Source organism: Peromyscus californicus, unplaced genomic scaffold (assembly GCF_007827085.1).
Source record: "Peromyscus californicus insignis strain IS unplaced genomic scaffold, ASM782708v3 Scaffold_4__1_contigs__length_199733344, whole genome shotgun sequence".
NCBI classification, from domain to species: domain Eukaryota; kingdom Metazoa; phylum Chordata; class Mammalia; order Rodentia; family Cricetidae; genus Peromyscus; species Peromyscus californicus.
The window spans coordinates 98,391,632-98,414,936 of record NW_026294562.1 but is presented as its reverse complement, the minus strand read 5'-3'; the positions used below and the strand labels follow the sequence as shown (position 1 = coordinate 98,414,936).

The 23,305-nt window shown below is 43.6% G+C and overlaps 1 protein-coding gene across 1 annotated transcript; it reads right to left on the bottom strand.

The window, feature by feature from the left end:
• Positions 1-11,597: 11,597 nt before the first annotated feature.
• Positions 11,598-21,659, bottom strand: LOC128094191 (tripartite motif-containing protein 30A-like). Its single transcript, XM_052712367.1, has 7 exons — positions 21,234-21,659; positions 18,394-18,489; positions 17,535-17,765; positions 14,306-14,328; positions 12,842-12,942; positions 12,552-12,578; positions 11,598-12,322 (listed from the first exon to the last, which is right to left on the bottom strand). The coding sequence occupies exons 1-7, from the start codon at positions 21,648-21,650 to the stop codon at positions 11,724-11,726; spliced, it is 1,494 nt and encodes a 497-aa protein (XP_052568327.1). The 5' UTR covers positions 21,651-21,659; the 3' UTR covers positions 11,598-11,723.
• Positions 21,660-23,305: the final 1,646 nt, after the last annotated feature.

The window sequence follows — 23,305 nt, the reverse complement described above, 5'->3', positions numbered from 1 at the left end:
GTTTTGTTAGTAAGAAATGCAAATGGGGTATACTAAGACTACTTTTAAAGTGTAAAGAGTTTTATTATGAAACTGCTTTTGGATGTTTTGCTAAAAGTTTTCAAAGTGTTAGTGGTTAGATTGAGAATACTTCATTTCAATATGGGTTTATAGGAATTGTGTAAGTTTGGGTTCCTCTAACTCGATTTGAGATTTTGTTTAAAAAATTATAAAGAAAAGGAGGAGTTATGAGATTGAATTATGTTTGCAGAAACCTATTGATATTAATGCACCTTGGTTTTGTGGAGTTAAGGAAATATTTAAGTTTGTGAATACATCGAAGTTTTTCCTATGTTCTGTTAGCAAGAAAATTCAAATGATCGAGTTAAAGTTGTAAGACGGAGAAAATTATTAACTATATATAGCACCATATATGCTAATTCAAATGGTTCTGTTAAGAGTTTACTTTGTGTTGTAAGATTGAGAGAACTGTGACTATGTATAGCAATATTTATGTTAACCTGTTAATGGTAATGATGAAGCTAATGGATTCTTTAAGTTTGTAGTTGCCTTAAGAGTTTTTGGTTTAGAAAGGGCTTGAGGCAGCTAAGACTGCTGTAGTCACCTTGGACCTAATTCAAAAGAGAAATGCCATCTTTATCATCCTCTACTCCCATATTGGGAGGTGTAACAGCTATGGAGATTGCTGTAAGCCAAAAATAGTTATTTTATATATTAAGAAAGGGGGACCTGTGGGAGCCCGTTCTTGGGTTCCTCGTGGCTTTACCCAGCAGGTCCCCATAGAGGATGATTAGGACCACGGGCCGAGTGCAGGTGTCTGGGATGGTCTGCACTTGGCTGTGCTGGGGGAGGAGGTCTTTTGCTCCACCCCTTGGCATCTCTATAAAAACCCTGGGGCAGAGACAGTCAGGGCCCCTTGGAAAAGGTTCCAGGCCCTCTCGAGGCTGTCCTTTATTTTCTATCTGTTTATCTCCGCAATAAATCCTATCTAATATTTCCTGCTGCTCACACTCAAGAAAACTCTGGGGAACTGTGGGGGTGGTTGGGTAAACGCCCCACATAATCTCATAACAAATTTAGGGCCATGGAAATCCTTTTCTTTAAAGTCATGCATAAAACAACTATGTTTATTGTCACTTCCATCAAACACAGCAGGGACAGGGGAAGTGCCAGAAATACAAGAAGACTGAAAACATAAATAAATCAAAGATGTGCATATTAGGGTTTTGTTTTGTTTTTTTTTTTTTTTTGTTTTTTTTTTTTTGCTTTTCAGGTTGGTTCCTTTGTGTAATCCAGGCTGTCCTGGAACTTACTTTGTAGACCAGACTGGCCTTGAACTCATAGATTCACCTCCCTCTTCCTCCTGAGCCTGTGGATTAAAGGCCTGTGCCACCACCACCCAGTCAGATTTGTTTTACAGATGAAAGAAAAGCCAGTAATCACAGGAAAGATGCAGGATGTGATAGTCAGTATAGAAAAGTCAGAAATAGTGAGGGATCCAAGAGGAAATTAAGAAGCTGGGCCTGTAGGTCATGGCCTCTAAACCTGGTTTCTTGAGAGGCTGATGCCAGAGGCTGGCAAGGTCAAGGCTCTATAGCAAAACAGTGTCACATCTGGAACACAGTGAAAGGGCTGGAGGGATGGCTAAGTGGCTGAGCACCACCTGTTGTCCCAGAGAGCCTGGGCTCCATTCCCAGACCTCACATGGCTGCTCAATGCCACCCATAACTCTAGTTCCAGTACAGCTGACACCTCCTTCTTGCCTCTGAGGTCACTGCTGTAGAGGAATTTCTAAACGGTCTTATAAAATAAAAAACATGGAAACAGATATTTTGGTTAAAGGCCAAGAGAAAGACCAGAGGAAGCAGGACAAAACACGAGCTAACCTAACCTCACCAATCTGCAGTTTCCAAAGAGCGATTCCTTGTATATTCACATTTATTTACCTTTTCTGTTCTCTTGTCTCATTAGCTCTCAGAGCATCTACATCATTTCTTCTACCTGCCCAGCTCTGTCAATTCCTGTCTGTATAGACCTCCAGACCTCTATGGTTGGTATTGGGATTAAAGGCTTGTGTCACCACACTTGGCTCTGTTCCCTAGTGTGGCCTTAAACTCACAGAGATCCAGACAGATCCCTGCCTGCCAGGGGATAGACTTAAGGGCGTGTGATAACATTGCCTGACTTCTATTGTTTACTTATAATGGCTGGCATTTTTTCTCTGATCTCCAAGCAAGCTTTATTTTATTGGGGGACACAACACATCAACACCCACTGCATCCACATGCAGCAGAGATATACACACAGGCAAAACACCCACAGACATAAAATGAAAATAAATTTAATAAAAGAAGACAAAGAAGAATTATATTCATAAAACCATGAATACCAAGAATGAATGAATGATTAGGAAAAGTAATTACTGCAAGATGAAATACGTGCACACAAAAACTTTGTAAGTACTGAAAAAAATCGAAGATGATACAATTATATATAAGGATACCTATAGTCATGGATTTGAATATTGTTCAAATGTCTATACTAGGGGCTATACAGATTGTTCATGGATTTAGAACTGATTGCTCTTCCAGAGGATCTTGGTTCTGTTCTCAGCACCCACAAGGTGAATCACAACTGTCTCTAACTCTAATTCCAGGGTTTCTGACACCCTCTTCTGCCATCTCTGGGTACCAGACATTCAAGTGGTGCACAGACATATCCAGGTCAAACACTAACATACTTAAAATAACATTGAAACAAAATAAATAAATGAATCAATAAATTGACATACTACTTAGGCCGGAGAAAGGGTTCAGTGTTTAAGAGAGCTTACTGCTCTTACAGAAGATCCTAGTTCAGTTCCTGGCACCCACATGAAGTAGCTTACTGCTGCCTGTAACTCCAGCTTCAGGGAAACCAGCAGCTCTGACCACCCCACCCATCCTTTCAGATGTGCATACAGCCGGGCAGTGGTGGCACTCGCCTTTAATCCCAGCATTTCGGAGGCAGAGCCAGGTAGATCTCTGTGAGTTCAAGGCCAGCCTGGTCTCTGTGAGATCAAGATCCAGGACAGGCACCAAAACTACACAGAGAAACCCTGTTTCAAAAAACAAAAAACAAACAAACAAAAAAAATGTGCATACATTCAGTCAGACCCACAAATACAGAACTTGAAATAAAATGAACCTTTGTTTGCTTGTTTTTGTTTTCCCTTTTTCTTTTCAGACCAATAGTGTTTGGTTTTTACCCTAGATTTCAGGGCTACCCAGTCTCTGGTTCTCGGTCACCTGGGCAGTGTCAGGCATGGGTTCCTTCCGGTGGAGTGGGCCTTAAGTCAAATCAGACACTGGCTGGCTACTGCCACAAGTTCTGTACCACCATTGCCCCAGCATCTTTTGCAGGCAGGACAGACTGTAGGTAAAGGCTTTGTGACCTGGTTGGTGTTTACATTGCATTTGGGAGCCTGTAGAGTACCTTCCTGTACCAGAGCCTAGGATGTAGGGGTGAAGTCTCTGGGTAGGCACCAGCTCAACTTCTTCATGTTCAATGAATTCTGTGGGTGTTGTCCTAGCAATGAGAATCCACTGTTAGTTTCTAGAGGGCAACCCTTTGTCTTAGCAACAGCCTGGGTCTTTTGGGTATTTCCATGTGACACCCTTGGCCAAGATCTCAACTGAAAGCAACCTGGTCCCACCACTGGAAGACTTGTTTGGTGACAAGAGATTGTCAGTTGAGACTCCATATTTCCTATTAGTGGAGGAATTCTTGAGGATTGCTTTAATATATTTCAGGAAGGTTCTATTGCACTGGGTTGCTATATCATCCTTCAAATGATCCCCCATTCCAGCAAAATAAATCTTTTCAAAAGAGACACCAAGGAACCATAACGAGGCTTGTTCAATTCAAACAATCTGGCTGCAGACATCTTGTTTTGTTTTGTGTGTTTTGTTTTTTGTTTTTTTGGTGTTTCCAGACAAGGTTTCTCTGTGTAGCTTTGTGCCTTTCCTGGATCTTGCTCTGTAGACCAGGCTCACGTCGAACTCACAAAGAAAGCCTGCCTCTGCCTCCCGAGTGCTGAGGTTAAAGGCGCAGGCCACCACTGCCGGGCAGCTTGTTTCTTTTGTGATTGGGGTCTGTGATGCCTAAGGAAAACTCCATTTTGTTCTAGACACCCAGTCTAAATTCCTCAAAGACAAGTTCCTGGCAACTCTCACTCCTTGCTACCCTCTCCAAATTGTCAAAACTCGGTAAGATAATTAACTGCTTCCTCTAGCTTTTGTGAACCCACTTACTACTGTGTAGCAGGGAGAGAGTTCCTAACAGCTAAGGGGAGTTCAAGCAGTTTCTCCCTCAGCTACTCATGCCACACAAATGAGATAATTGTGCTGCCCACCATAAAAACCCCTCCTTCAGCCTTTCTGTGTGATAAGCCTGTGATTTGTTTTTAAAGGGGTTGTTGGCTTACTAGCAGTAATTAATAAATTCATTTAATTATAATTTAAGTTGAGTCTGTGGAGTTTTCCTGGTGGATTTGAACTCTGTAACAAGTAAAACTCTTTCTTTTTCTTTCAGTATTTATTCATTTTTGTTTTGTTTTTGTTTTTCCATCCTGACTACAATTTCCCCTCCCTCCTCTCCTTCCAGTACTGAGCTCAATCTCTCCCTTCCCACCCCCATCAACTCCTCTTCCCATTCTCTTCAGAAAAGGACAAGCTTCCCATGGATATCAACCAGCCATGGCATATCAACTTGAAGGTAAAACTGTTCCTTTAAGGATGATGAAACTTCAAAGTACTAACGTCATGAGAGAAATGGTACATTTTCCAAATAGACTGGTCAAATAAATTGTTCTAGGGCTCATTTACTAAGTAGTATTACATGGAAGAACATAATGTGTACTCCCTAGATGCCGCAAATTTAAAAACTGGACAACCCTATCATGTGCAGTGTAATATCTCATAACACAGTGCAAACTTGAAAGTGCCACCCCCACCCCACTAACTGCACCCCAATAAGCTGCACCCTTGGGATATTTTTCCTCTTTAGACATGGTCTTATTAGGTCCTCCCCTCAGGTCTTGGACTTAGGATCTTCCTGGATCAGGTTTCTTTGTAGCTGGAGTTACTAGTCTGGACTGAATTTCATCTGGGCATGTCAGACATGGACCAAGGGAAAGGCAGGCAAATGTAATGACTTCTGAGTAACATTATCAATTCTGTACAGGCCTGAGACTGTTTCATAGGACAAGGAAATGTATAAGAGGCTGCAGCAAGATTTGGGACTTCCAATCACAGAGACAGTAGCAAAGGGAACGAACCCATAGAATCATGGGTAATTCACCCTTGCACTGAGAGACCTTGAACTTTTCAAACACCATTCTGGCTTTACTCCTTCAGTGGCAATGGAGGTGGGGGAACACGGATGGACAGCAGTGTCTGTCTTGTAACAGAGGATTCTTGGTACAGCCCAAAATTACACATGAGGAATGAGAGATGAACTCCATCGGGAGAAATACCTGGACCTCTCTGGCTCTTGAAACCTGTCTTTCTCCAAGCCTCTCCTCCATCAGCCTCCTCAACCTCCATCACTCAGCAGGAAGCCAGCAATCCCTCTTTCCCCGCCCCTTCTCAGTTTCAAATTAAACTTACCAAAATGAAGGGTGTTTTCTTTTCAGTTCCTCCAAAGTCTGCCCTCTAAATTGTTCTCACACCTTCAGACACCAACCAAGAGATCCTGAATCTGTGGAGAGGAGCGCATGGAGGTCAGCGCACGGGGCTGAAGAGTCCTAGGAGAGCAGGAGAGAATAAAAGCTGAGACTTGGAGGGCTGCAACATTGAGAAACCACAGAGCTCCCAGCCAATGGGGTGCCATCACATCAGTATCTTAGATTCTACCACCAGAGGGCGTAAGTAGCCTTGAGTCAGCTCTGCCTTCCAGGAACTGGGGACATTTTTCAGTGTTCCAGGAACTTGTCATGCCACTTGTTCTGGCTCACAATCACCCTAAAAAAGATCCCGACCCTCGGGAAAGCTGCCCCTGATGATAAGAGAGTCGTCTTCGTGGGCGTCTCTTGCACCTGGGCTCCTGGCTGTGTTTTGCTTTAGGTGGCAGGTGTGGGCCAAAGTGTAGGAAAAACAAGGTGAGGGACAGAAATGGAGTGTTCCTCTGCAGTTGGACTTGGGCACTAACAGGATGAAACAGGAAGGAAGCTGCAGTGTAGGACAGCTGCTGCACACTCAAGATTTCCCACTCAGCAGGGACAGGATGGGGAGGATTCCTGTGCAGAGCCATGCAGAAACACTTCCCCACATTCACAGCAGGTCAACTAGCAAGCTACAGAGGGCTCTCCAGCTGCCCAGTGCAGTCCTACAGATTATATATTCTGTTGCTGAACTGATCAAGTTCTTTTCACAGTGATCAGTACATTTATTGCATCCCTTCCAGGAATCTGTCACTAGAATATCTCAGGAGGTCCCCATTTGAGTTGGGATTTCTATGAAAGACTGCTGGGGAAGGCAAAGAAGATGCCTGATGCTGCCAGCAGAAACTGGAGATGAGGGATGGAGACTGTGAACCGCCAACCCTCCCGGGGTTCCCTTCAGGATCTTCTGCTTTGCATGCCTCTAGAGAGCCAAGGGAGAAATGCCTACATGTACCGAGGTCATGCTTTATGGTGTACTTATGCCAGGTTCTCCTCCATATAATTACTTTTTTCTTCTATCTGATCTTCATGTTCTGTGTTCCTAGACCAGTGGTACTGTCTGTGAAGCGGGGTGGGAATGAAACAAATGTCACGGGAAATTATACAGAGATGAGCACCCAGGCTGGGGTCAAGGCAGTGAGGCAGGTCATGGGAAAGAACCTGCATCCTGGGGAAGCTTTACAGGCTTGGATAAATTGTACTGAAGGTGGGCAACTATAGCACATGGTATGATGTATTAGCGCACTGGACTCAATTTGGCCGTGATGAATATAACTCAGTCTCTGAGGATACTCCAAGGGCATTGTGTAAAACTTGAGACCCTAAGGGGTATTGGTTGAAGACTGTTAGTGAAGTAACATATAGATGGGATGACAGACTAGAAGTGTGGGAATCTAGAATAGGAGATGGCAACTTTAATCCAGATATTTTGATTCCTCCTGAAGGAGTGTGGAGACAATGTGGCAGTGGTTGGAGTGATTGCTGCAAGTTTTATTGGTTCCTAGATTGAAAAGAGCTGCCAGGAAAGGTGAGCTTCCTTTCCTTCAGGAAAGCTCTGAAAATTGGATCAGGTCTTCCCTGGAACTGTTGGGATAAGAAGGACAGAAGTCGCTGACCTGCAGGGGCAAATCTCTTGTCTGAAGTCATTGTGGCCCACCAGTCATGGGGCTTGGTGTTTGCAGAGGGCTGAGGAGGAACTTAGGCAGCTGCAGAGGTCTTGAGGTCAGTGCAGGCTGTGTGAGAAGGAAATGACTATCTGGTACATTAACCACTGTTCTTATTTTTACCTTTTTTTTTTTTTTTTTTTGCAAAATCTCATGTTTCTAGCCTCTGGGTCAAATGCTCAGAAGATTGTATAATAAAAAAAGAATAAAAATAGATTGTGCTTGCTCTGGCATTAAGCCTGGGATAGTTTTTGTGTTTAATTAAAGATGATGAAGAACATATTGGTGATTTTTGAAGAATAACCTTTGGAATTATGAGAACACTCTGTATTGGGTGATTTCCCCTTTCCTTTCTGTTTCCCCTTGCTCATGATAATAAAAGACTGAGGTTACCATAGCAGAAGCTACTTAGCAACTTCAGAAGCCCGAAGTGACCTGTCAGCTTGCATGTGCACTGTTTCTGAGTTGTTACTATGCCTTCCAGGTATCCCATCCTTCGGACCCCCGAAACTGCTGAAGCTGGTTCCCAGTAAAAGACCTCTGATATTCCCTCAGCATCTTTGCATTAGAAGCTGAAAATGAGTAGAGCTCTGAATGAAGTTGAGTTGAAATGGAGCCTGCCCAGCAAGCATGGAGCCCTGGGGTGGATCCTCAGCTCTGAACAAACCCAGGTATGGAGACACATGCATGTAGTCTCTTTGTTACTCTTCGATTGCTATGAAAAACACCATGACTGAGGCACCACAGAAGGACAGTGTTTGATTTGGGGCTTACAGTTTCAAAGGGTCAGAGGTCATGACCACCACAGTGGGTAGTATGGGAGCAGGCAGAGAGGCATGGTGCTGGTGCAGGAGGTGACAGGTCACACTTGAGACACAAACCTGAGGCAAAGATAGAGACACTGGGAATGCCCAGAGTGTATTGAAATCTCAAAGTTCACACTCAGGCCACATATACTCCAATAATGCCACACCTCCTAATCCTTCCCAAAGAGTCCCAACAACTGGGAACCAAGCATTCAAAGATCTGAGCCTATGGAGGCCATTCCCATTCAAACCACCACAGGACACATTGCCTTGGAGCTGGCAGCAGGAGGGTCAGGATGTCAAAGGTCATCCTCAGCCATAGGTGACAGTGTGCCAACACAGCCTGAGACACATGAGAATCTTCCTAAACAAGGAAGCTGTGTGAGGGAAACAATGGGGAAGAATGTGCGGCCCCCATTGTCAGTCTCACCCGCACTGTGTCCTCCTATCTCATTTGTCCTTATGTTCTCAGATCTACTAAACTATATGACATAAGGAGTGACAGAAGAAGCACACTGGAGTTGGGGTTTTCTTTATTCGTACTTGTCCTCTCCTCCTCTGTCTATTCTTGTTCTTTAGACAGGCTCTCACAGTGCACCCCAGCCTGACCTCTATCTGAGCTCCAGCGCCCACAGCCTCCCCACTGCTGAGACCATGGGCTTTTTTTTTTTTTTTTTTTTTTTTTTTTTTTCCGAGACAGGGTATCTCTGTAGCTTTGGAGCCTGTCCTGGACTAGCTCTATAGACCAGGCTGGCCTCGAACTCATAGAGATCCACCGGCCTCTGCCTCCTGAGTGCTGGGATTAGAGGCATGTGCCACCACCGCCCAGCTTGAGATAATGGGCTTTTGCTGTTGTTGTTTTACTTGGCTCTTTGTACTTCAGGGATTGAACCCAGGACCTTGTGAATGCTGGGCTAGAGCTCCATCCCTCAGCTAAACCCCTAACCCAACCTTCACATCTTGATGAGGTCAAGAGCCTGAATTGCTGTTGTTCTTGCTGTGGACACAATGGCTGTCCATCAATGTTATGATGTTCTGATTCTTCTGAATTGCTAATAATTATGTAAATTTCTTACAGCTTTTGTGTGGTTTTGTTTTCCAGGCAGGTTTACTGGGCACCCCAGACTGAATGGAACTCACTAGTGTTCAGGGTGGTCTCCAACTCCCGGCAGTACTCCTCCTTCAAACTACCCAGTACAGGTGTTAGAGGAAGGAGCCACCATGTCTTGGTCTTTTACAGATTTTTTGGGGGGTGGGGGGGGGTGGGGGTGGGTTTTGAGACAGGGTTTCTCTGTGTAGTTTTTGGTGCCTGTCCTGGATCTCGCTCTGTAGACCAGGCTGTCCTCGAACTCAGAGATACGCCTGGCTCTGCCTCCTGAGTCCTGGTTTTAAAGGCGTGCACCACCACTGCCCGGCCTTTTACAGATTTTAACCAATGCCTCTACTATTTATTCCTAAGGCTTTCTTGAGAATTAAAACCATAAAATGCTCGGACAGCCATCTAGCTCTTCGTGAACTTTCTCTGCAGACATCATTCCATTCCATCCATGTGCAGTGATTTGACTTTGTACTCAGGTCTGCTATACCTCCAACCTCAGTGAAAAGAATAAAAAGACCAAGAGAACACAGCTCTGGTCACACTGTGGTTAAGCAGTGCCAAAAATGTGTGTGAAGCACAGCAAGGAGAACAAACAGACACCATGGTGGATGCCACTTACATGCCATAAGTTCCTGGAAACGCTCTGTTGTGTACATTTCACCATACAGCACAAGGTAAGTTTACTGGTATCATTGTCATCACTATCATTCAGTGTAAGAGGGAAAACCATAGCATTTAACATTCTTGATAAGAACTAAATAGTACCACAACACTTACCCTCTCAAAAACAAATTGGAAAACTTGTTAACTGTCCCCTGGCCCTAAGATTCCAGGGTGCACGAGTGGTCTTAGGACCCAGGGAAGAACAGAGGTTAGGGTGTAGGATGGCTGCAAATTTGTATGAGCAAAGAACAGCTAGGAAGTCTGTAACCAGGGCAGACTGTTTATTGGGGTAACAGCCTAGTTAACATGTAGCTTAAAGCCAAAGAATAAGCAAAATACACCTAATTTGCATACAGGGGTGGAATTGTTCACTTTGCATTCACCAGTTGGATTGAGGGCAAGCAGGGGTTCAAATACCAAAGAGTCCCCATTCAGGGGAAGTGCTGGGAGGGAACAGGAATGTGGCAACAGCAGGGGTGGCAGGTCCCTTAGTCTATCAGCTGGCAGGCAGGCAGGAAAATAACATGTTGGCACAAGCTTTCTGTCAGGGAGGAAGAACTGCTGGCTTTAAAAATGTGACCTCATGTCTCTATGCAGGGGATCCAGGTTTTTCAACTGGAGTCAGGAATGAAGGCTGGACTCCTACTGTATATCTGAGATTTTGGGGTACAGGCGCACTCCACAGACTTGTTGGATTTGGAATTCCACAAAAATCAAAAAATGTTTATAGGTATGTACAACAATTTACAGTAGATTTGATGGCAGTTCCCAGGACCTAACTACAAGACATCAGGAAAGTCAAACATTAGTCATCCCCTGAGCCCTGCCCAGTGGGCCACTGTAACATGGAAACCCAGTAGAACATTTCTTCCCACCATATTAACATAACCATTTACTGAGTGTGAAGTGGATGCTTTATTCTTAGTGAATTCTCTATTTAAAACTTACATCACTATGTGTTGCATTTGTGTGTACTGCAGCATGTGTGTGGAGGTAGAGGACAATCTGGAGGATTGGCTGCCTCCTTCTCCAAGGTGGGTATGAGTGATTGAATTGTCATCAGACTTGTTTTTCCTCTCAGAATCTTCTAACAAACCCCACGCTTATTCTCTTACACTAACCTAGAGGGTAGGTGTACTATTTATATCAAAAGTGTAAACATAAATTATAATAAGGATATGCCTTTGAGGATGTTATTTGGGGTTATAGTGCTGTGTGGAGTGGCAGCAATAGAACCCAGGTACTCTGAACTCAACAGTCTTAGTGGTTACATTGGAGATGTTTCCTTAAGTGTTGATGGAGCAAAGCATTGTGGTTAAACTGATCTAAGGGATCATTCCTAGGCTAGAGATGCCTACATATAATTTTCAAAACTAGTAGACAAGCTGGAGAAGAACTTTCTTTCATCCGTTGTCAGGGGCAGAAGGAGTGGGCTTGTGCAGACATGGCAGAGCTGGGACGAGTGGCTCAGTGGTAGAGCACCTCCTCAGCATGCACAAGGCCCTGCCTTCCCTCTGTGGCACCACAAAACAGGAAGTGGGGTTAGCAGAGGCTTCACCTCACCTAATGAGGAAAGAGTCACTTTCTTTGGGAATATGGGAAATGATGAATTATTGCCTTGTAACCAGACAAGCAACTGGATCAAGGAAAAGAATCCATGCTGGTTTGTATTGAGACCTGAAGTTTATTAAAAGGGAAAGAGCAAAGGCAGAAACAGTTATGATGATGCCAGGGAGCTCAGGCATATGAGATACATCAGACATGGGGCACTGTGCAGTTATGGGTGAGGTTTAGGAGGGTGGCCCACATACTGTCATTGGCTCTGACCATGACATAGGATTAAAATATGGATAAACTTCATCAGGGAAGGAAGGTTCATAGAATCTATAGATGAGAACTCCATGGTTGGAAACATCATAAAATGAGAGAGTACAAGCTTCTCTGTCCAGGAAAACTCCAACACGACGGGGACGGCCAGTCAGAGAGAGGACCAAGACACTGGCATTGCGGGTGACAGAACACTCTGCAAAGGCATTATATACAGACCCGTTCCTCATCCCTATAACCCAGTAGCCATATTTAGGCTGATAATTTACATGCTGTTTAACACCAGGATTGTATTGGACCTTGATGCCCTTCTCATTCGGTGCAGGAAGTTGGGGTTGAGCACATTCTCCATCATTTAATCCCAGGAGCCAGGCATCATTTCTAGACACATCCACTTCCCAGTAATGTTTCCCTGAGTGGAAAGCTGGGTATCCCAGGACACCCAAATCATAGGTCTCAGAAATTTGCAAATTTCTTCTAAAACCATTTCCATGTTGTATTTCTCTTCTGTCCTCATTAATGACAACATTTTTATTGTGGCCTTGATACAGGGTCACATGAACTGCAGAAAAAGGAGACAGATAAGAGTCACATGAGAGGCAATGTATAGCCTTTTTTGTGATGTAAGGAGCAGAAGCCTAAGGAGACAGTGAGAGGGAACTTGGAGGAGCCTTGTTTATAGTTGAAAAGAGGCAGATTGGAAGAAGTAACATGACACATGAGGGTTAGTTGAGAAATAAACTCTGAAACACAATTAAAAGAGAGTGGCTGATGGTGTGATTTCTCCTTACCCCAGTATTTTTGAGCCTCCATGAGCCCTGAAAGGATGAAAATTCACAGCATGAAATGGAGGCAAAGGAATCAAAACATTAAAGTCAATCTCCTCTCCAGATTAGGGGTAGGTTTGGAAATTATGATATAGCAAAGGATGAATGACAATTTCCCATTAAATATGATGACTTCACTGTCTGCTCTTTTGAGACTCTCTACTCATGTTCAGAAACTTCACACACTTCCCAGACATTGTAGCCCCAGCACACCTAGAATCTAACAGTTACCCACAGAATGTAGCTGCTCTCACCTTGAAACACTTGCAGCATGCCTTTCAGATCTGGAGCTCGGAAGATCATTCTCTGTTTTCTCGGGACCATATCAGGCCGTTTCAGTCTTAAGGTCTGACTCCTAGGGACAAAACATTGACCTCCACACCTCAGACAGTGTGACTTTGACCACCACTGACCCCCTATCATTCTAACCATAGATGTCCTGGAGCTCTTCTGAGAATTCTGAGAAGGGGAGAGATGGTTGACTACTAACTCTGGAGACATGAGAGACACCCTCATGAGCCCTCCCACTTACTTGCTGTGTGACGTTAGGAAAGCCTTACTCCTCACAAGCAGAGCTCCTCACTTGTACAGTCAAACAGCTTGCTCGCCCACTCTTCCTGCTTTCCCCCACCCCAAGAACTATTGAGACATGATGAATTAGTGAACTTTAAAATAAAGTGTGCCTCAGGCATGGTGTCACATGCTTTTAATCCTTTCACATAAGAGGCAGAGTCAGGAGGATCTGTAAATTCAAGGCCAGCCTGATCTACAGAGTGAGTTAAAAAATAGCACGCCTACAATGAGTAATCCTGTGTCAAAAACAAAACAAAGCAACACACACACATACACCCAAAAGAAAGAAAGGAATGAAAAAAGATGGTGTTCAAGGAAATGGTCTAAAGCCTGGAGCGCAGAAGATGCTCCTGTGTATACAATGAGGAAAAGCCACAGGAGAAAGCCAAGAGTTCAAACCCTGTTGTCAATATGGCCACTCTTGGCCGGCATCTGATTCTTCTGATTCTTCAAGTTCTTTTGTTACAATGAGAAAATTTGGCAAAGAAGACAGAAACACCAAATTAATAACATGAGCTCCATATGTTCAGAAGGAGCCTGATGCTGACAGCTTGGGTATGACCCTTTACATAGGAGGGCACAGCTTGTCAGTCTTCTGAAGCATGTGGTTCATGTGGAGCAGTTGTGTGCACACATTCAAGTCTGTTTCAGAATAATCTAATTATAACCACAAAGGAACTCTGGATCTCTTCTATCCTCATGAAAAACACTAATACACAGGAAGTTCCCCCAATATACAAGTCTGTGAACACTGCAGACACAGAAGACATGCCCTACCTACGATGAATTGAGGAATCAAGTACTTGTTAATGCAGATCCAGAGCCAGACACAAACACACAGTATGGACAGAATGACGGAACCACAAGGAGTCTGAAAGCACCTTAGCTCCTTGTGCCTCATCCCACTGCTGAGCCTGACTCTGCAACTCCCCATCACCCACTCCCTAAAAGACAATCAAATCTGTTCTCAATATTACAAAACAGGTAGACCCTGCCTTTCTGTACCACCCCCCTCCTCACTAGAAGTTCAAAATAACATTGTGTCTAAACTCCCCCAAACCCATGAGACATTTATTTTAGTTGGATACTAAATAATTCTCACCAAACAATAGGGCTATTCTTTCTTCCCTATCAGTTTAACATACCTTGTTAGGACAGAATTCACACCCTAGGGAGAAGGGAGAAAACACAGTGAATAACATATTCTACATGTTCTTGCAAATCCTGGTCACACTCTCACTGGTTGCAGAGACAAAGTCGAAAGAAATCTGTCACCCACAGTTCTCCAAGACATGGTATCAATACGATGCATGGCTCTATACTTGACTTACACGTAACTTAATAGACTATTTTTTGTCTCATACCACAAGGGTTTGTAGAACAAAGATGCATAAACAATACTTTGAAAGCTTACATAGATTTTGCTGTGCTTACAACTAAACACATAAACACATGACTCTTCTCCATTAGCTGTCCATTACCTTACTTGCCACTAACATTATGAGAAGCTGATTTCTAAATTACTTTAGTCATGTAGGAACAGTTTTGCATAGTAGTAATGAAGAGGGCACAAGGATGAGAAGCTTAGAATGTCTGCAACTTAAAACCAACTAACCATATCTGTGTTTTTTTATTCTCTCTCTGTAATTGTCCCGGCAGGAAAAGATGTTAACCTAAAGAGACATGTATGTCTTCAAGTTGACAAACCATTGTAACAAAGATAACCTCCCCACCTTCCAAAAAAGGTGATTTCTCCAGGAATCTCAGTGGGAAAAAGAAATCAGCTCTAACCAGAGGGAGAACTGGCTGCTAAAAAGATTTCAAGCAGTTTTAATTACTTCCCAGCTCATCCATAAGCATGAGACTGTAACCCAGATAATGATGGGAGAATGACAGACAGGCCCATACCTTGACTTGGACTACTCATATATGCAAATCCTTGGCTCTCTATTTAAACTTTGATCTCACTTAGGAAACTGAAGATGGACTTAGAGTTTCTTTTTAATATCTTTGTCCATTTTCCAAATGTGGCCATATTAATAAATATCCTTTTTCTGCTTTCCAATATTAATTTGGCTCTTTTAGGTGGGACAGATATCAAGACCTGACCCACCAAGACCACTTTGATAAGTTAAATAGGCACCTCCGTTAGCCAAATGTCCTGGGTTTGAGACCTAACACTATGCAAGTACTCTCTAACATACAGATTCCTTTGGTATTGGTAGATTTAACTAAAGTTACATTCTTTGAGAAATGTGACCCCCTTTCTCCTAACAGCTAACAATACCAGGAGCTCCTTGGGTGTGGTTGGACTTCCTATGAAAGTTCATTTTCCAGCCAGGCAGTGGTGGCGCATGCCTTTAATCCCAGCATTCAGGAGGCAGAGCCAGGTGCATCTGTGTGACTTCGAGGCCAGCCTGGTCTACAAAGCAAGATCCAGGACAGGCACCAAAACACCACAGAGAAACCCTGTCTCGGAAAAACCAAAACAAAACCAAAAACAAACAAACAAAAAGTTAGGCTTGCACTGGACTTGGGTTCCATGTCACAGCCAATTGCAGTTCAATGTGCTGCTGCTAAACTGTGTCCAGAAGACACTGTTTTCCTTGTACTCATCCACCAGCTCTGACTCTTACACTCTTTCTGTCCTCCTTCTGCAATGATCCCTAGGCCTTTAAATTAGAGGTACAGTATATACATTCATTTAAAGCTGGACAGTCTGTGGTCTCATACTCTTTCCACCTTTGCCAGTTCTGGGCTTCATTATGTAACCCTGCTGGCCTGGAACTCACTATATAGATCAGGCAGGCCTTGAACCTATGGAGCTTCATTTCCTTCTGCATTCTAACTGCTGGGATTAAAGGAGTGAGCCTTTAATTGTATTTCATTTTCATTGTTGTATTTCATTCTCATTGTTCTGTGCTTCTCATGTTTTTGTTTCTGTGTATGAGAAGCTCTCAAGTCCTGGGATCACAGGAAGTACACACTTGGCTACACATGGCTTTATTTTATATAACATAAATCAACAAAATTAGATACCATGGCAAAAAGAATTCCGGGAAAGAACTAATTCTAATTATACGTGAGTTCTGATGTTCAAACATAGAGACATCTTCATGCTCATGTCTACTGAGTCATTATTTTATTTACTATGATAATGTCATTCAGAGAACTAATCAACAGATGAATGGATAAAAATGACATGATAGGCATGTGTGTTAAAATATTAGACATTCAAAGCAAGAAGCATTGCCATTTGTGGTAACTTGGCTGAACTCAGAGAATTTATGTTATACTAAACCAGCTGGGCACAGGAAAAAAAATGATATTTTATATAATATCATTTAGTGTTGTTATATAAATGTGTCATGTACACAAATTGATCTCCCAAAAGTAAACATTAGAATTTGGGTCATCAGGGGCTGGAGGCAGAGAAAGGTGAGCAGATTCTTTGGTCAAGAGATACAATTTCAGACTTGTAGAGAATGTTGGTTGTAATTAGTATCTATGGGAAGTAACTTAGTTTAGCCATATATGTATGATTCTGTCTAATACAGGTGATAAATGAGTGTTCTCAATAATAATTAAATCAACACAACGGAAAACAATAAATCAAAGGAGAATGAAAAGTTCCTAGGACTACCAAGGTCTATAACATTGAAAATTAAGATGAAAGAAACAAATTCCTATAGAGATATTCATCACCAGGGTTGGGGATTTAGCTCATGTGGAGAGTGCTTGCCTAGCAAGCGTAAGGTCCTGGATTTGGTCCTCAGCTCCAGAAAAAAAAAAAAAATTTTGAAATATTCATCAAATAAGACTTTGGTTTAAATTATTTAAAAATGTGATAGAGATAAAATACAATACAAATTTTATGCCTGTAAGGATGAAAGAAGATACCTTTCATCTCAGCAACTCGAAGACAGAGGCAAAGAAAACTTTGAGATTGTGGATGGTAACTTCCCTCCCACTGACCACACCAGTGGAATCAGAGGCAGTGAAGATGAAAATCTCCAAACACTGGACAGCAGGAACAATTTCTACTAATTTCAAATTCAAGTAAAGTGACTAATGACAGTTGAAAATTGCTTCACACATGCTCAGCATTACAGCAGGGTAAAACTACCCATGATGCAACAGACCTTCTCTCCAAGGTTCAGCTTCTGTACTTCATTTGATAAACTAAAAAATGCCATTTCCCCTTGCCATCCATGCATGCCATGATTCCCCAGCCTCTAAATCTGGTTCAGGAAAGAGCTGAGGGAGGGCTCAGAGAGCCCTACTGTCCCCACCAGGAAGGTCACAGCAGCTCAGAGGGAGGGAAATGGCTTCCAGGTCCTGACTGTCAGATGCTGGGACCTCCTGCAGTCTTACCTGCAGCATTTCCATGGTTGAGCACTGCAAGTGATACTCCACATCTAAGATGAGGTCTCTCACTGCCTCTCTCTGCTTCACCAGCTTCCTTTGAGACTGTGCCAGGCTGTTCATAATGTCTTCCTCCTCCTGCTTCAGCTTCTGCACCTCATTCTTCTCCTTGGAGTCCAGGAATTCCCGAAGTCCTTTAAACTCCACCTGAACTTTTTCTACATCACCCTGTATTTGGTTCTTCAGGGATAAGAAGAGGGAGAGGAATTCAGACTATCCTAATGGGACTGGAAGACAGAAAAACACTGTTCTGATGGGGAGTTCTCACAGGGAAATGAGCTTGGGAAGGGAAGGGAGTCTTAAGGAAGCATGTGTCTCCTCTCAGTGTCTGTTGATGACATTCCAAAACAAAGATCTTAGGTCACCTTTACCAAGGCCATCTGAGCCATAGTGGGATGCCTTGGTGTGTCCCAGTTTTTACACAGCTGCCCCAGACTCTTTTTCTGCCTGTAAATCTCCTCATTCTACCTCTGAACCCATGAGAGAAGCTAAACCCCAAGAACAGAAGAACTGTGCCTGTTCCCAAGCATCTTCCCCAACAGTCACAGCTACAGAAAGCACCATAGGAGTGAGATCCAGGACTCAGTGCCCACTCTCACCAGACCCCCTCCATGGTGTCAGCTCCCCACATAGACAGGCTCAGTTGTGATGCACTCAGTGTGCAGCCCCAGCTCCAGGGAACAGGTAGAGAGGACTAATCAAGGCCTCTTGTCCTCAACTACCTGGGAATGAAGAGCCAGGGACCTTCTTGCCCAGGTCCCTCCCAGGCATCAGCCTAACTCCCTTAGGAATTTGGGTCCTCACTTGCCTTCCAGAAAGTTCTCTCCTGTTGAAGGTCATCTTTCCACTCATAACATCTTTTCTGATTTGCCCTCTGTTCCTGCAGAGCTGCCTGGAGCTTCCCCTGTGGGAGAGGAATTGTAGCAGAGTCAAGCTGTGTCCTTAGTAGGACTGCTGTCCCTAACCAAAGGCCAAGAAACACTTTTGGAAAGACAGGAAGCCTAAGATTCTTCTCTTTTTAAAAACTGGTGTTGGGCTGGAGAGATGGCTCAGAGGTTAAGAGCACACTGCTTATTCTTCCAAAGGTCCTGAGTTTAATTCCCAGCAACCACATGGTGGCTCACAACCATCTGTAATGAGATCTAGTACCCTCTTCTGACCTGCAGGGATATGTACAGACAGAACACTATACATAATAAATAAATAAATCTTTTAAAAATACCCAAAAACTGGTGTCATGATTTATGTACATAAAGTATGTAAATCTTCAGTCTCCAGCTCAGTTCATTCTCCTATTGACATATACACAACCCCCATACAGATAGAGACACAGAAATCTCTCTTAGCCAATTATCCCACCAAGTACGAACCTGTTACTTTGATTCTGGCATCAGGAAACTGGAATAATTGTGTTAGCTTTTCATATAAATATATACATCTATCAGTCCTAGGTGCCTCAGTAGAAAGAGAAGCTCACCAATACACTAAATGTTCATTTTTCAAAGATGCAGAGGAGTTCAGCCACCCTTGAAAGTACTGACACCAACCTAGCTCACTATAGTTTATTCAAACATGTGCAAGGCTGGGCAGTGGTGGCACATGCTCTTAATCCCAGTACTCGGGAGGGAGGCAGAGGCAGGGGGATCTCTGTGAGTTCGAGGCCAGCCTGGGCTACAGAGTGAATTCCAGGAAAGGCTCCAAAGCTACACATGGAAACCCTGTTTCAAAAAACCAAAACAGGGCTGGAGAGATGGCTCTGTGTTTAAGAGCACTGGCTGCTCTTCCAGAGGTCCTGAGTTCAATTCCCAGCAACCACATCGTGGCTAACAACCACCTGCAATGAGATCTGGTGCCCTCTTCTGGCTAGCTTGGTGTCAGTACTTTCAAGGGGGGCTGAACTCCTCTGCTTCCTTGGAAAATGAACATTTAGCGGATTGGTAAGCTTCTTTTTCCACTGAGGCACCTAAGACTGATAGATGTATATATTTATATGAAAAGCTAACTTTTCTTCTGGCCTGCAAGGACACATGCAGAACAGGCAGAACACCATATACATAATAAATAAATCTTAAAAAAAAACAAACATGTCCAAGGTTAATAGGGGCTGGGAAGGTTCCCATTAACAAAGCTATCCTGCTTTTGCTGTCCATGAAAGCAGACAACCCACACAAATCTCACTCCCTTTAGAGTATGGCAAACCATAATCAAAAGTAAGAACTCCAGGTCTGCTAGGAGTGTCTTAGGACCAAGGCAGGTGCAGCTGCAAGCTCTCATGTAGCACCAATTGCAGATTCACCAGAGACATATTTCTTCAAGATTTGAACAGTCTCAAAACAATTTCTCAGCCTCTACTGATTAACCCCTACTCAGTTTCAATATAGCAAAGGCTTTGTTGAAACATTTCACTCAAAGCCAGACACTATTAATTTCATTTAAAGCCAGACACAAAGGCTTTCCTTTACATATCACTACAGTCCAGACTTAACATTATGAGGAAAAAAATCTCCAAATGTAGGTCCAGTGCATTTGAGTGGTCATCCATCTACTGCTAGGCATGGGACCTAACCTTAAGAATGGTATATTTCCCCACTGAGACTCTGTTAGTGTGGAAGCCCACAGACACTTCCTAGTAAGACCTTACTTAAGGTCAGAGAATCTGAGCATGCCTTACCCAGCAGGGCTGCATAATGAGCATGTTTAGGCAAACGTGTGGGTAATCAGGTGTTTTGAAGGGTCTACACTTGCTGATACCTTATACACCTTCACAGGGGGAGGACTTTTGCTCCACCTCTTCCTGATGCATAAAAAGCCAATTATGATTAAATCTAGGTGGCTGGATAAGGATCCAGGGTCCTCCTGAAGTTATCCTTTGTCTGTCTCTTTGTTTCCACTTGTATTTCTATCCAGTATTTCCTCATTCCTCTCTCCTCCACTCAAGAAGCCTTTGATAGGTGAGGGGTGGTCTCCCAGTCTACCACACCTTGGAGATTTTTCATTTTTAAGGAGCTATCAATTGGAGATTGCTTTTGGGTTGCAGGGGGGCATGTGTCCACTTCTTCAAGCTCTAGGATCCCACCTGGTGCAGACCCCTGCAGGCCCTGTGCATGCTGCAACAGTCTATGTGAGTTTGTATGTGGGCTCAAAACAAACAACAGAAAACAAAGACCCAACACAGAGCTTGCCTCTGTGTATCTCATTATGGAGTTCTTTCCCCTCTTTCCAGCTGTTTCAACTGCCACATGCACATTCTCTTTGCTGCTGTCTGTCACTCATTTACTAACTCCATTGTTGATGTCACTAGACTGGATTTTAGGTAGAGGAATGAATCTGACATAAACATTGAAAGAAGATAAATATGGAATAAATTAGCAGTTCTGCTTTTAGCTTTTCTTGGACATTGACTCAACTTCACAGGGACAGTTCTAAGACATTTTTTTCTGCCCTAGTATTTGTAGTCCAGGCTGATTCTCATACGAGTAAGTGGAATAAATTATCATGTGTTTTTAGTACTCTAAAGGTAGGAAAGGATGGAACGGTATATCAAACCTCGAGTCTATGATGTCCAGGTTATTGACCTGTCACCCCAAGTGGAGATTTCCTGTCTGTTACTGTTTCCTGCTCTGTGACCCACACCCTTCCACTTCTTACCTTGAACTTATAGGCCACCTGTTCAATGGGAGCTGTTAGGTGATCATGGTGGGCCTGAGGGCTCTCACAAAGCCAGCAGATGGCCACCATGTCCTTCTCACAGAAGAGCTGGAGTTTCTCTCCGTGCCTTTCACAGTAAAACCCCTGCTCCTCCTCTGGGCTGGAATTGAGCCCATTGAGCCTCTCCACTATGTGGGCCATATGTTGATTAGGCCTCAGATGCCTAAACTGGTAACGGACTTCGCACAAAGGGCAGATGCACTTCGCTTTTTTGCGTTTGCTGGATAAAAAGTTCCATGTGATGCAGCGTCGGCAAAAGCTGTGACCACAATCCGCAGTCACAGGTTCCTTCAGGAGATACAGGCAGATGGGACAGGTCACCTCCTCCATGACCATCCCCAGGACTGATGAGGCCATTGTTGCTGTGATCCTCTGTCTGTCTGTCCTGACTCCTAACACTTCTGCTCAGGTACCTGTGTGATTGGAATGAGGAAATGGGGGACAAATAAGAAAGGGAAAATCAGCATGGACGCTGTGCAGACATCAACAGTGACCTCCATGATAAGGGAAAAGAACACAGGAAAGAAATAGGGACAGAAGTTTAGAGACAAGGCTAAAGGAGCATTTTGTCATACTTTCAAGGCTTCTACTCTAATTTCATCCCAAGTGACATAGGATTCAGACATAGGATTGTTACTTCCTTTTACTGAAGAGCAGAGTTACCTTCCAACAGCCTTGTGTAACCTACCTTCTATTAAGATCAACTCACGTCAGTCTATTTAATGGGTAATAGAGACTTATTAAGATATAAATTGAGGACACACACTCACGAATACTGAACCGAGTACACAGCTTAAGTCGTCTTCTGTTCTGACCAGGAGCGAATCCACCAGGCAGTCAGATCTGACCAGGAAGCAGGCAGCAAGGAACAGAGGCTCCTGATCCTTCTCCTTTTTCTTTTAAGAGGTCAGGTCCAAGGGCAAGAAGCACCGCCTCCTTTGGGCCTATAGCCCAAGGTCATGGGTGGAGCAAATACCACAACTTTCTATCCATCCCTTTCTTCCAAAGACAAAATCCCATCTTCATGTTAAAAGCATCAAACTACTCATGTGCTCCTTTATCAGCAGTAGTCAGTGTGACTCTCTGATCCTCTCCTTACAAGTCTCTTACCAGAAAGCCTGGTGCTGACCTGGAGTGCACACAGTCCCATCTCATGATACACATAGGCAAGGATTTCTCATATCTCATTTAGTAACGGACGACTTATGTTTTAGTGCACATGGGTAATGAAGTCCTGCACTAGGCGTACAGAGATGGCCACTTACCAGGCTCATTTGTCTTCAGTACACTGAAAGGGGATGAATACCATCCCTTGCAGTTTTGTTTTGGAGGTCCCTGCTCTAGCCCATTGTGTTCACCAAAGAAAAAAGAGGTGAGAGCCAGGACAGAAGTGATAACCAGAACATTGGCTGTGTGAAATTATGCCACCAACGACTGCTGTTTCTGAGGAATCTATTGTCTGTAAATGTTGAGAATGTATCTTGTGTTGCTTTACATCAAATACAGTGGCTGCCTTTTAAGCAACTGCTGTCCTAATCAGAAACTACAATTCTGTAGCTCCAGCAGCAGTTCGGCCCCAAGGGCCCCAGCCTGCAGGAATTCTGGTCCCTCAGGCTCCGGTTCGCCCAGGCCCGCAAGGGAAATTTTACCCAGATCTCTACCTTTCTACTGACCTCAGAATTCAAAGGTTGAGGTGAAATTCTTCTTGCTCAGAGGTTGAATAGCAAATAACTAACCCCCTTTCCTTGCTGGGGGATCCCAAAAGCAGCCCATCCTTCTGCTCCGCCCACAGAAAGAAAGCTCCCTACACATGATTCATCCCTACCACTTCCTGTCAGCTAGTTGCTGACACAGCCTCCTGCCTGCAGGTGAATTGTATTTAATCAAACACGTCTCTCATCATTAAACACACTTTCCAGAGCATGAACAAAAGTAACACACCCTGAAATAAATTTCTACAACAGGAGACTCCATGTATGAATGTCAGCAAGCTATTCAGTTCAAAACCACAT